Source organism: Lethenteron reissneri, chromosome 49 (assembly GCF_015708825.2).
Source record: "Lethenteron reissneri isolate LAM-NWPU_2019-01 chromosome 49, ASM1570882v1, whole genome shotgun sequence".
In the NCBI taxonomy this organism is placed as follows: domain Eukaryota; kingdom Metazoa; phylum Chordata; class Hyperoartia; order Petromyzontiformes; family Petromyzontidae; genus Lethenteron; species Lethenteron reissneri.
The window spans coordinates 6,566,094-6,580,708 of record NC_083827.1 but is presented as its reverse complement, the minus strand read 5'-3'; the positions used below and the strand labels follow the sequence as shown (position 1 = coordinate 6,580,708).

Here is a 14,615-nt window from a genome sequence, read left to right as displayed (position 1 = left end):
AATTTGTTTAATTGTATTTGTATGTATACACATGTTTCTAATGGTATTTGTTTTACCGTTGCTATACTTTGGCACTGCACGTTGTGTTGTTGGTACAGTTTGTTGCTGCAACCTTCTCAGCCCGTGCCCTTTACCGGACATCTACGGACAACAAAAAAAGCTTTGTAGCTCATCGGATTCCTCCCGAAGTCTAAATAAACATTCTGATTCTGACCTCCATTGCTGGAACTGTCAATGTGTTGTTAAAAACATTTTTTTTCTAATTGACATTGCACCTTGGTACGTGCGAGTTGCAACTAATTAAGTCATTGATTAATTTATTGAGAGCCATGGTCAATCCACTACTCGATGGTGGCCTCCCCAACAACAATCACTCGACCCATTCGTCAGTTACACATTGTGGCCTTAATTCATGTTACGTAATATAAAGTGACGTTTCAGGCAACGGCCCTTCTCCGTGGCACGTCGAGCCAACCAACGATCGTTACTGAGAGTGTGAGCCTCCAGCCAATTCAGATTTCAGAAGCTAAGCAGGGATTTTCGAGCCTGGTCAACGCTCGTCCGATCTACCACCTTGCATAACAAGTTGCCATAGGCTTCTGCGGAGTTATGTTGTGAGCAGCAGAGGGTTAGGGCCTCGACACTTATTGTTGTACTCTACTGACGATTCCACGTCTATGCTGCCCGCCTTCGCCCAACCCGCACCGTGCCGGCGTGGTGAAGTACAGGGTGTTTCAAGAAAAAATGTGAGCACTTAGATTGGCACCATCGTTTTTAGTGGAAAAAAGAACGGATAATACACTGTAACGTGATAACAAATGTAATGTTAATAGCTTCAAAGAGTATCCCAATTGTTATTGGTTCTTTCGGTAAAGTCACGTAGAAGGGAAACAATAAAATAATAAAAATATAAAAATTCTCACGACGTTTCGACTGCAACACAAGCAATCATCATCAGGTGTGAAAAATCATAGCAAGAAAATTTGAAAAAAGTGGCGTTTTTTTCTTAACGTCAGCACCGCGGACGTTAAGGAAATAAAACACCACTTTTCTTGCTGTGTTTTCACAGCTGATGATGATTGCTTGTGTTGCAGTCGAAACGTCGTGATAATTTTATTGTTTAATATTTTTATTATTGTATTATTTCCCTTCTACGCGACTTTACCGAAAGAACCAATAATATGAATCCCTGCAGTCACGAAGCTTTAAATCAAAAGTATCCCACGTGTTCGCCATCGTTGTCAACACGTGCCTGGAATCTTCTCCAGGTGGTCTCCAGGCATTGTTGCAAATCTCTCAGAAGTGTTACAAACTTGATAATTGTTTTTTTACCCTTCTATCTGGCAACAAAACTGACACCTTTTTTTACAAGGAGTCATGTTTGCGTAGACCACAATACCTGCAGCCATAATGCAAACAAAAAACATAACTCTGATGATATATGCACTGTCCATCATCAGAGTTATGCTTTTTGTTTGCATTACGACTGCAGGTATTGTGGTCTGTGCAAACATGACTCCTTGTAAAAAGGTGTCAGTTTTGTTGCCAGATAGAAGGGTAAAAAAACTATTATCATATTTTTTACTGGCAAATGAGGTTCCAGTGGTGTTACAAACTTGTTTTAGTTTAAAGCGTCCTGTACGGCCCCGGCCCGCAACCACGTGACGAGCGCCCATAGTCTTGAGAGCTCAGGGCACGAGTCGGCAGGCCGCGGCTATTGAGACGCAAGCGGCTCTCCGCTTGGTGACGGCGGAGACATCGGGAGACGGCGATTACCACGTGGCTCGGACGCGTTTCTCACAATGGAGCAGAGCAGCGAGTGGCATTACAAAACATTGCCACTAAGCTGGACAGCACCGGGCAAAATGGAACCTGGGAGAACCAAGACCAGGGTCCGATAAAAGTTCGTGTCGGCCCTAGACACAGCGCCTACTGTGGTCTATTGGATAATACGGAGCTGGTGACTGGGTGGCTGGGTGAGTGGGTGGGTGGGTAGGTGAGTGAATGAGTGAGTAAGTGAGTGAGTGGGTGAGTGGGTGGGTGAGTGAGTGAGTGGGTGGGTGAATGAGTGAGTGGGTGGCTGGGTGAGTGAGTGAGTGGATGGCTGGGTGAATTGGTGACTGGGTGGCTGGGCGAGTGAGTGAATGAGTGAGTGGATGGCTGGGTGAGTGAGTGAGTGGATGGCTGGGTGAATGAGTGAAAGGGTGGCTATGTGAATGAGTGAATGAGTGAGTGGGTGGGTGAGTGGGTGAATGAGTGAGTGGGTGGCTGGGTGAATGAGTGAGTGGGTGGCTGGGTGAATTGGTGACTGGGTGGCTGGGGGCGAGTGGGTGGGTGGGTGGGTGAGTGGGTGGCTGGGTGAATGAGTGAAAGGGTGGCTGGGTGAATGAGTGAGTGGGTGGCTGGGCGAGTGAGTGGGTGGGTGGCTGGGTAAATGAGTGAGTGGGTGACTGGGTGAGTGCGTGAGTGGATGGCTGGGTGAATGAGTGAAAGGGTGGGTGAGTGGGTGAATGAGTGAGTGATTGGGTGGCTGCGTAAATTGGTGAGTGGGTGGGTGGGTGAGTGAGAGGGTGGCTGGGTGAGTGAGTGAGTGGGTGAATGAATGAGTGGGTGGCTGGGTGAATGAGTGGGTGGGTAAATGAGTGAGTGGATGGGTGAATGAGTTAGTGGGTGGGTGAGTGAGTGGGTGGCTGATTGAATTAGTGAGTGGGTGGGTGAATTAGTGAGTGGGTGGGTGAATGAGTGGGTGGGTGCATGGGTGGGTGAGTAGGCCTCTAAACACAAGTGCCTACTTGCCCTATTTGATCATACGGCCCTGCCCAAGACCACCTGGCGCAAGACCGCGATGTGCTTATCAGCGATCTCACTGCTGCCTTGTGCCCCATCGGGGGATGGAGACGACTTCACTCACTCGTGACGTTGTGTATCTGCGTACGCATTCACGTGCGCGTTTTTTGCGGCTGTTGAAATTTTGGCTATTTTTTGTTGTACCGAATTCGAAGGAGGGGAAATTTTATTTTTCGTTTCTTTTTCTTCGTCTTAGTTTGATCGCCGATGCTCTGGTTGAAAGAATCGAACTCATCACTGCTGAACTAATCGGCCGTTCTACACTATGGGAACCTCATTTGCCAGTAAAAATATGATAATTGGTTTTTTAGCCTTCTATCTAGCAACAAAACTGACACCTTTTTTTTTACAAGGAGTCATGTTTGCATAGACCACAATACCTGCAGTCATAATGCAAACAAAAAACATAACTCTGATAATGTATGCACTGTCCTTAAAGTTGATTGGTCCACACCTTGAGACAGCTTTCCTTAAAGCCTAGTCTTTTCTTTGTATTATGACTGCAGGTATTGTGGTCTATGCAAACATGACTCCTTGAAAAAAGGTGTCAGTTTTGTTGCCAGATAGAAGGGTAAAAAACCAATTATAATCGGCCGTTGTTAATCCATAGGGGGGAGGGAGGGAGGCGGGGGGACGGACAGAGTGTTGCTACACTTGAGTTCCGATTTGCATTCACGGCTCAGTGGGTATCGCACGATAGCTCCACTCGCCTGAGAGTGGTGCTATCACGCGCGCAACTCCCTCTCGTAGTGGCCTCTTTAAAGAAACTTGAATCCCTAAAGCTACGGATGATGCGGTATTAACCGGTGACATATCTAACCCTGAGGTCAGATATGTCCCCGTGTGAGTAACACTGTGGCCGTAGAGGGAATGTACGGGTCATAAAGCGACGTTTCCGGCAAAAGTCCTAGCTTCATAGTACATACACTCATGGGATCACGAAGTTCGCTCTCCCTACGGCTCCCCGCGTGGCCTTGTGGACTGCCGAGCCACGAGTAGAGTTTCAGTATTAATGTTCAACTAGAAAGGCGTTTACACGTGTGCGTGTGTGTGTGCGCGCGTGTGTGTGTGTGTGTGCGCGTGTGTGTGTGCGCTTGTGTGTACGCACGCGTGTGTGTGTGTGCGCATGTGTGTGTGTGTGCGTGTGTGTGCACGTGTGTGTGCGCATGCGTGTGTGTGTGTGTGCGTGTGTGTGTGCGCGTGTGTGTGTGCACGTGTGTGTGTGTGTGTACACGCGTGTGTGTGTGTGCGCATGCGTGTGTGTGTGTGTGTGCGCGTGTGTGTGCGCGTGTGTGTGTGCACGTGTGTGTGTGTGTGTGTACACGCGTGTGTGTGTGCACGTCTGCGTGCGTGTGTGTTTATGGGAGCGGGAGCGCAACGGTTAACTCGCTCCTGCGCTACGAACCCGGCGACCCGAGTTCGATTCCCAGTGACGATTGTCTAAACCTGTCCTGGGCCTCCCCTAGGTCGACTCAGCCTCAACCGAGTACCTGGTGCAGTGTTTTAAACACCGCCGCTGGGGAGGCGTGGTGCTGGCCACCCACCCCCTAGTGTGTCTACTCGCTAACAGCACTTGCCCCAAACAGTCAGTTAATGCTATACGGGGGACCTTTGTCTTTGCAGTCTGGGCTATCTCTGCGGCGCCTGTTTAGATCCTTGTTTCCCACTTACTTGTCAGATTGTTTCGTCTCGTTACTCATTTGAAGAAGAAGAAGAAATAAAAAAAGTAACCCGTAAAAACAAAGTTTTTCACTATAAATCCTTTATATGCGTGGCGGCTAGAGTCCTCTCGTCCTCTGGCTTGAGATGGCTGCCACCTATGGGTCAGATGATTGCTTGCCACCATTAAGCAATTGGTAATTACATATAAAATAAAATTCCTAAAAAGTGTAAAATTTTGGAGAAAAAAAATTTCACGAAAATTAATTGTCACGCACAACGAGTCTGTGTGCAAAATGTCAGCTCGATTGGATCACGGGAAGTGGGTTAAAAAAACGACCAAAAGATTTGCACGGTCGTAAGCGCGCAAGCAAGCAAGCAAGTGAACTTAATATAAAGGATTTTAAAAAAAGAAAAAAAACGGCTCCATCGGTCGCGTAAATCACAAGGGCATCAGAAGTTGTGTTTTTGCTCGACTCGTAGTCAGTGGCCAGCGCACGCCACGTGTCTCTTCACCGCGCGTAGCCATCCTTACACCAATCTCGGGCGAGACGTCGTACGAGAGACGCGGGCTTGGCGACGAGAGATGCGGACGAGAGAGAGAGAGAGAGAGGTGAGAGCGATGGAGATTGTGGGCGAGAGACTGAGATGATGTAACGAGATGAAAGAGAGAGAGGGACAGGTGAGAGACCGTCTATTAAAGTTCAACATCTCGTTATGTTTGCCAGCGTCCGAATTCGAGCTGATATCATATTATATTTGTTGCACCGACGTATGATATATATAAATCATTCAGAAACTATGCACTATGCTCGTTGGTTCTTTCGGTAAAGTCACGTAGATGAAAAATAAAAATAATAATAAAATAACAAAATGAAAATAACTAATTTTTCATTTTATTATAAAAATAATAATAATAAAATAACAAAATGAAAATAACTAAACATTTTATTTTATTATAAAAATAATAATAATAAAATAACAAAATGAAAATTACTAAATATTTATTTTATTATTATTTTTATCTTTCATCTACGTGACTTTACCGAAATAACCAACGAGTATGGATCCGTGCAGTCACGAAAACTTCAACTCTATAATTAAACTATGCGCTTTCACTACGTATTAATTACGCATTTTATTCAACTTTTAGCTCATTATAATGCGATGTAATTCTTTTTTTACGTATCATTCCTATTGTTGTTTACATTGCGTCAGTCGCTTTACGTTGTGATGTTAAAGCCTTGCACCCTTTGCACGAGTCGCGCCACGTAAGGAACGTTCGATTCGGTTTGATGAGTTCCCTGGTAGCTCTAGCTGTGAAGCTTTCGTGACCTGCAAGGATTCATATTCTTAGGTTTTTTCGGTAAAGTCACGTAGGTAAAAAATTTAAATTAATAAAAGTAAAATAAAAATAAAATAAAAATCACGACGTTTCGGAAGCAACACAAGCTTCCGTCTTCAGGTGGAACCGTCACAGCACGATAGCTGTATCAAGTGAGAGAAATTCCAGCTATCGTGCTGTGACGGTTCCACCTAAAGACGGAAGCTTGTGTTGCTTCAGAAACGTCGTGATTTTTTTTTATTTTACTTTTATTCTTATTTTATTTTTATTTTATTTTATTTTATTTTTATTTTATTTTACTTTTATTTTATTTTTATTTTACTTTTATTAATTTACATTTTTTACCTACGTAACTTTCCCCAAAAAACCTAAGAATATGAATCCCTGGTAGCTACCCAGGGGTCCGCTGTGCCTTTGTATCGTCTGCGTCGTGAATTCGCCCCAGCACCGGGGATCATCCCCAAACCGCTGGGCCATCAACAACATGTCACGATACGTGGGACCAGCGGGAAGTGTTATTTTAACCCCCCCCCCCCCCCCCCCCCCACTAGACCAGCCTCCTCCTCTCACGCCACGAGCTCTTATCGGACGCTCCCTTCCGTCAGATGTTGGTGAAAACGTGGGCCGAGGGGAGATGGAGGCGGCAGATTGACAACAAGAAGAAGAAAAAGATGATGGTGGTGGTTGGTTGGTGATGGTGGTGGTGGGAGGGTGGATAGGTGGTGCGCTGTGAATCCAGCGACCCGAGTTCGATTCCCGCTCACAGCCAACACCGGCGAGGATTATCTGAACCGGTCCTGGGCCTCCCCTAGGTCCACTCAGCTTCAAATCAGTACCTGCTGCGATGCGTAAACATCGCCACTGGGGAGACAAAGGCGGCCGGGCGTGGTGCTGGCCACCCACCCCTTCGTGTGCCACAGTTCCGCCCTTCATAGGCGCTGCTCGCTAACAGCACTTGCCCCAACAGTCTGTTGAGGCTATACGGGGGACCTTTGTCGTCTTCGTGCACACGCTCCAAATCATTGAAATTGCAACAAACGCGAGGCAAATAAAAGCGAGCGTTTCGTGAGTAACGGTGCGGCCTCAAAAAGGTAAAACAATTTCATCGACGACGTTCCTGGTCGTACAACGAAGAGGTCCGTCGGGAAATCGAGTCGACGAGACGAGTTGGAGACACCACGTGTTCACGCACTGGGATGCCCCGAAAATAAGATGTTGTCTTTTTTTTAAAACATTAAAAGCCACCGTCCTAAGAACTAGTTGTTCGTAATAACGTGTTTAAATATAACAGCTCGTCATTGTGTCCGCCTGTACTTGCGCTCGCCACACCGCACATTCAGTCCTCCCTCCCCACTCCTATCCCTCCCGCCCCCAAACCCTTCCCTATACCTCCCTCCCTACCATTGGCACCGGACCGTCCCTCCTACAAACTCAAATCCCCTCCCAGCCCTCGTCTCACGCACGCGAACTCTCTCTCTCGAGCGAGAGAGAGAGACAGGGAGAAGACGAGAGAGAAAGACTCCACAGAGAGATAGAGAGACACCGCACTGATTCTCTCTCTACACACACACACAGACTCCACAGATCGAAGAAGACCTGTAAAGGCACTAACTTAGCTTTTGGACGAGGAGTCGTGATCACAAAGACAAAGCTCACCCAGGAGAGCATTGACAGCCTGCGTCTGGGGGAGAGCAAGTGACCACCACCACCACCACCGTGATACCACCATCAGCTGTTCAACAACAATAACCAGCACCAGCAGCACCAGAGAAACGTTTGGTAGCAAGGTTCGCATGTTACGTAAAAGGCGTTGTGCCAACAGCAGCAGCAGCGGGCGGATACGTGTTGAGGAAGTTTAAGAGCTGAGCTCTTAACAGATGTATCATCAGCAGCAGCAGAAGCATCAGCAGCAGTAAGATCAGCAGTAGCAGAAGAAACATCAGCAGCAGCAGAAACAGCTGCATCAGCAACAGCAGCAGCAGCGGCAGAAGATAAGCCACTATCAGCAGAAACCTCATCGGCATTAGCAGAATCGCGGATTCTCACTGATCGCTGGTTGACAAAACTTAGACGCGCCTGGGTTCGGTGTGGAACCCAGGTGTTGGTCTCTGCTGCTGCGACTGGAGAGCGGGGAAGGACTTGGAAACTGCTCCTCGCCTCTTGCGTGAGTATTATCTGTGTACCTGTGTGTGTGTACCTGTGTGTGTGTCTGTGTGTGTACTTGTGTGTATGTGTACCTGTTTGTCTGTGTACCTGTGTGTGTACCTGTGTGTGTGTACCTGTGTGTGTACATGTGTATGTGTACCTGTGTGTGGCACAAGCATCGTGGTGACGTCACCGCCACTTAGTGGCGAATGGCGGTTGTTGTTGTTGTGTACATGTGTGTGTGTCTGTGTGTACTTGCGTGTCTGTGTACCTGTCTGTCTGTGTACCTGTGTGTGTGTGTACCTGTGTGTGTGTAATTGTGTGTATGTGTACCTTTTTGTCTGTGTACCTGTGTATGTGTACCTGTGTGTGTGTACCTGTGGGTGTACCTGTGTGTGTGAACTTGTGTGTATGTGTACCTGTTTGTCTGTGTACCTGTGTGTGTGTATACCTGTGTGTGTACCTGTGTGTGTCTGTGCCTGTGTGTGCATATGTGTGTCTGTGTACCTGTGTATGTGTACCTGTGTGTGTACCTGTGTGTGTGTCTGTGTCTGTGTGTGTACGTGTGTGTGTACCTGTGTGTGTACCTATTTGTGTGTGTACCTATTTGTGTGTGTACCTGTGTGTGTACCTGTGTGTGTACCTGTATATGTGTGTGTGTGTACCTGTGTGTATATATTTATCTTTGGGGGGGGGGGAGCGGTGGTGCAGCGGTTAGCGCGCCGCGCTTACGAACCGGGTGACCCAAGTTCGATTCCCGCTCACGGCCACCAACGCCATTGAGGATTATCTGAACCGGTCCTGGGCCTCTCCTAGGTCGACTCGGCATCAAATGAGTACCTCGTGCGGTGTGTAAACATCAGCCATCACGGAGGACAAAGGCGGCCGGGCGTAGTTCCGGCCACTTTGTATTTTTGCAAAGTGGACTGCTCACAAATCTGTCTGTCGCCTGATGAAGCTGGCTGTAATTACTGGCGAAACGTCGTACTCAGATTGTAAATGTTGTGTCTTGGCTCTCCAACACACCGGTGGTGCTGTACTAGTATACTACACTATATACTATACGACTATACACTACACTATACACTAGTGCTGTACTAGTTTACTACACTATACACTACACTATACACTAGTGCTGTACTATACTACACTATACACTACACACTACACTATACACTACACAATACACGACACTATACACTACACTACTATACACTACACTATACACTACTATACACTATGCACTACATTACTATACACTATACACTACACTATACACTAGTGCTGTACTATACTACACTATACACTACACACTACACTATACACTACACAATACAATACACTACACTATACACTACACTACTATACACTACACTACTATACACTACACTATACACTACACACTAGTGCTGTACTAGTGACGAATTGTCCACGTTTTGTTTACGTGACAACCCTTACTAGTTGGCTGTGTCGGGTGGTAGCGGATTAAACGACACATTAATCTATTTACGCGATCTAACCCAACAAATAAAAACCCTGTATTATGAATAATGTTTAGTGTGTTAGTTCGTTGCCCTTATCCCGCACCTCCGCTTAGCACGGTCGTCTACGTACGGTGCGAAAGAAGTTCAACACACACGTACACATACATAGATAGGCGTTCTCCTGCACGGCAACTCTAAAACGGATCTGCCCGAGCCGCCTTGCGCGACAGGGAATTTATTATTTGACGATGATCTGTGTTTGTGCACTGGCTTTCCATGATGATGATGATTATTAGTCTGCACGCGACAACGCAGTTTATGATTTCTGTTCGATTTGTTTATCTGCTTTGCTCGATTCGTCCGGGCTCTGGGCATTTCTGTGAACCAGATCACTGTTGCAAACAGAGACTCCCAAATCAATCGTCTCACTGGCAAGATGTCTCACGCGGTTAACACAAAGTTAACTTGAAACTCCCTCTCGTCCCACTCAATCATTCACCCTCTCAATACACCGTCGCATCCCATCATCTCACTCGCCCACTCATTCACACACTCATTCATTCACTCACCCACCATCTCACTCACCAACTCATCTACACACTCACACATTCATTCACTCAATACTTCATTTACTCACCCACCATCTCATTCACACACTCAATCACCCACTCAATCATTCACTCAATCATTAATTCACTCACCCACCATCTCACCCACTCATTCACACACTCACTCACTCATTCACTCACCCACCATCTCACTCAACCACTCATTCACACACTCACTCATTGATTCACTCACCCACCATCTCACTCACTCATTCACACACTCAAACATTCACTCACCCACCTCTCTTGACTTATCATCTGGTTACACGGAAATACATTGAACTCACTCAATCACTGATCGTCTCACTCAATCATTTACCCACTCACCCACCCACTCACCCACTGGTATTCAAACACACAAATTGTACAACGTTGTTCTACATCCTCGCTAACTGTTGATGTTTCTCGCTCGCTCTCTCGTGTCCCCAAGTGTTCGTCCAAGCCGAGGGGCACTTGAGAAGACTCTGACATTACCTCCTCCCTCCACCACCTTCACCACTATCATCTCCATCTCCACCACCACCACCCTCTCCACCACCATCTCCACCACCATCTCCACCACCACCACCTTCTCCACCACCATCTCCACCACCACCTTCTCCACCACCATCTCCACCACCATTTTCACCACCATCTCCACCACCATCTCAACCACCATCTCCACCACCATCTCCATCACCACCACCACCTTCTCCACCACCACCATCTCCACCACCACCTTCTCCACCACCAACTCCACCATCTCCACCACCACCACCACCACAATCTCCATCACCATCTTCACCATCTCCACCATCTCCACCACCACTTCCACGACCACCACCACCGCCCTCTGGCAATGGAGGTGGGCAACTTCTATGACCTGCACGAGAGGCAACAGACCGCCAAACTGCAGGCCGGACTTTTCGAGGGTTCGACTCCAGACCTGGGTGACATGTACGAGCACGAGAGCTCCATCGATTTGAGTCGCTACATCAACAACAACAACAACAGTAACAACAACAACAACGGCTCCGCCACTAGCAGCAGCAGCAGCAGCGGCAGCAGCAGCAACAGCAACAACACGAGCAGCAGCACCGAGGGAGTGAGCGCCGTCACCACGGAACAACAGATGACAGAGCGAGAACTCTTTGACGATTTATTTTACAAAGAAGGGAGAAACGCGGACCAGTACGGGGCCGCGCATCACATCGGCGTTGGGCAGAGATACGCTGACAAGCAACATCCTCTCCACGGACATCACCACCACGGTCACCACCATCATCATCATCAGCTGCAGCACAATCAGCAGCATCAGCAGCAGCAGCATCCATTCCCGCCGCCGCCGCCACGATTTTCAGCACTCAAGCCTGAGCCGCCCGAGTTGGATGAAACTGGAGTCCAACCCCCGGCAACTCAGGTCGCCGGTGTTCCGTACAACCAGATACAACCGCTGTACTTCCATCACCAGCAGCAGCAGCAGCAGCATCTTCACCAGCAGCACCATCAGCAGAGCGAATACAGCGACGCAGCTCAGCATCTGCAAGTGCACGCTTTGGAATACGTGCACCCCCAACATCACCACCAGCATCAGCAGCAGCAGCATCATCAGCAGCAGGCAGCGACCGCGAGTGGACTCGCTCCAAATCACGGCGCTAAGAGTTGTCACCACCAGCAGCAGCAACAGCATCATCATCATCATCAGCAGCAGCCGGCAGCGCGAGCCAAGAGCGGCAAGAAATCGTTGGACAAGGCGAGCGTAGAGTATCGTCTGCGACGGGAACGCAACAACATCGCTGTGCGCAAGTCACGTGACAAGGCGAAGCGTCGATCAGCGGAGGCGCAGCGCCGCGTCCAGGAGCTGTCGACCGAGAACGAGCGGCTGGCACTGCGTGTGGAGCAGCTGAGTCGTGAGCTGATGGCGCTACGCGCAATCTTCAAGCGCTCGTCGGAGGCAGCGGTCGGAGGCGGTGGCACGCCCGGGGCAGTCGCAGCGGTCGGTGCGATCGCAAGCGGCGGTGGTGGTGGTGTCTTGCAGCAGCACTAGGGGCAGTGAGCAGGGTGGTTGTTGAACGTCGTGGTTGGAGCGAGAGAGATGGGGTGGGAGATGGATGGGATGCGGTGGATGGTGGTGAGGGTGTCACGGGGAGGGGCGATCGTGCCGCGGTACGCAACCCGAGTTCGACTCCCGGCCGTGGCCCGCTACAGCGGCGGTGAACGTTTGAGACGCGTGCTGGGGCCTCCCGTAGGTCGACTCGGCCTCAAATGAGCTCCCGGTGCAGGTGTGTGTAAACGTCGCCGCTTGGGGAGGCAAAGGCGGCCGGGCGTGGTGCTGGCCACCCACCCCCCCCATCGAGTGCCGTGCCGGCCTTCGTAGGTGCTACTCGCGAACAGCACTTAATACAACAGGCTGTTGAGGCTATACGGGGGGTCTTTGTCTTTGGTGTGGCAAGTCAAAAAAATGGTGTTATTTGCTTAAACACGTGGTACAAATCTTGTGGCATAGTAATAACTTAGTTATTTTTTCCGGGAAAGTTATTCGTAATGTTAACAATAAGCTGAAATAATAATAATACCAACAATTTAGCCATACTGAGTCGTATGACTCATTTTCAGGAGCGTCCTGCTGCTGCTGTTGCTGACACATTGAATAGTTTTTCAGCAGCGTAGTCACCGCAGCCGCCACCGCCACTCGATGATGATGGAGGTGGTGATGGGGGTGATGATGGGGGTGATGATGGGGGTGATGATGGAGGTGGTGATGGGGGTGATGATGGGGGTGATGATGGGGGTGATGATGGGGGTGGTGATGGGGTGATGATGGGGGTGATGATGGGGGTGATGATGGGGGTGATGATGGAGGTGGTGATGGGGTGATGATGGGGGTGATGATGGGGGTGATGATGGGGGGTGATGATGGGGGTGATGATGGGGGTGGTGATGGGGGTGATGATGGGGGTGATGATGGGGGTGATAGGGGTGATGATGGGGGTGATGATGGGGGTGATGATGGGGGTGGTGATGGGGGTGATGATGGGGGTGATGATGGGGGTGGTGATGGGGGTGATGATGGGGGTGATGATGGGGGTGATGGGGGTGATGATGGGGGTGATGATGGGGGTGATAATGGGGGTGATAATGGGGGTGATGATGGGGGTGGTGATGGGGGTGATGATGAGATGAGGGTGATGATGGGGGTGGTGATGGGGGTGATGATGGGGGTGGTGATGGTGATGATGGGGGTGATGATGGGGGTGATGATGGGGGTGATGTGGAAGATGTTGGTAGCGATGGGAGGGGAGTTGGGGGTCAGTGATGGGAGTGATGTTGTGGGCGATGGGGGTGGTGATGGGGAAGATGTTGGTAGCAATGAGGGGGTGGGGGGGCAGTGATGGGGGTGATGTTGGGGGTGATGGGGGAAGGATGGGGGGGGGGTGATGTGGGGGCTATGGGGCGGTGACCCACGACCTCCCGGCCTCCTTTCCCCTCCTCCCCCACACATCCCTCCTTGAGCCCCCGAAATATGCTACGTCTGTTGATATCTACCGGACAAAAAAATATCTCCGTAGACGCTGAGGTTATTATGATGATTAATGTAGGACCACAATCACAAAGCAATGCATTCTGGGACTGCTATCTACCCCCTCACCCAGTGCCGGACTAAGCTAGTGCGGGGCCTGTAGCATATGTCACGAAGGGGCTCTGAATTTTAAAAAAAACGTAAATATTAAAACACAAACTTTAAACCCGCTTAGTAAAGTAATTGTATGTTTTCATTTGCAATACAGCCAGGTAATAGGACAAATCGCTAACCTTGAACACCCAGTCGTTCGTAAAAGTCTAAGGCAGTATAGTACTATAGTAATAGAGCAAGTGCAGAATCACTGAACCCGAATTGATAGCTTGGAAGCATTTAGCGCGGAGGCCCTTGCAAGTGCGGTGCCCGTAGCTACTACATGTGTAGCTACTACATGTGTAGCTACTACATGTGTAGCTACTACATGTGTAGCTACTACATGTGTAGCTACTCATGTAGTAGCTACTACATGTGTAGCTACTACATGTGTAGCTACTACATGTGTAGCTACTACTACATGTGTAGTAGCTACTCATGTAGTAGCTACTACGCATGTGTGAGCTACTGCATGTGTAGCTACTACATGTGTAGCTACTACATGTGTAGCTACTACATGTGCAGCTACTACATGTGTAGCTACTACATGTGCAGCTACTACACGTGCAGCTACACATGTAGAAGCTACTACATGTGTAGCTACTACATGTGCAGCTACACATGTAGTAGATACTACATGTGTAGCTACTACACGTGCAGCTACTACACGTGCAGCTACACATGTAGAAGCTACTACATGTGTAGCTACTACATGTGCAGCTACACATGTAGTAGATACTACATGTGTAGCTACTACACGTGCAGCTACTACACGTGCAGCTACACATGTAGAAGCTACTACATGTGTAGCTACTACATGTGCAGCTACACATGTAGTAGATACTACATGTGTAGCTACTACACGTGCAGCTACT

The 14,615-nt window shown here is 48.8% G+C and overlaps 1 protein-coding gene across 1 annotated transcript; it reads left to right on the top strand.

Moving 5' to 3' along the window:
- Window positions 1-7,306: 7,306 nt before the first annotated feature.
- LOC133354924 (CCAAT/enhancer-binding protein beta-like) lies at window positions 7,307-12,793 on the top strand. The gene is made up of 2 exons (XM_061572114.1): window positions 7,307-8,015; window positions 10,519-12,793. Exon 2 carries the CDS (start codon window positions 10,927-10,929, stop codon window positions 12,112-12,114), a length of 1,188 nt encoding a protein of 395 aa, XP_061428098.1. The 5' UTR covers window positions 7,307-8,015; window positions 10,519-10,926; the 3' UTR covers window positions 12,115-12,793.
- The last annotated feature ends 1,822 nt before the right edge of the window (window positions 12,794-14,615 follow it).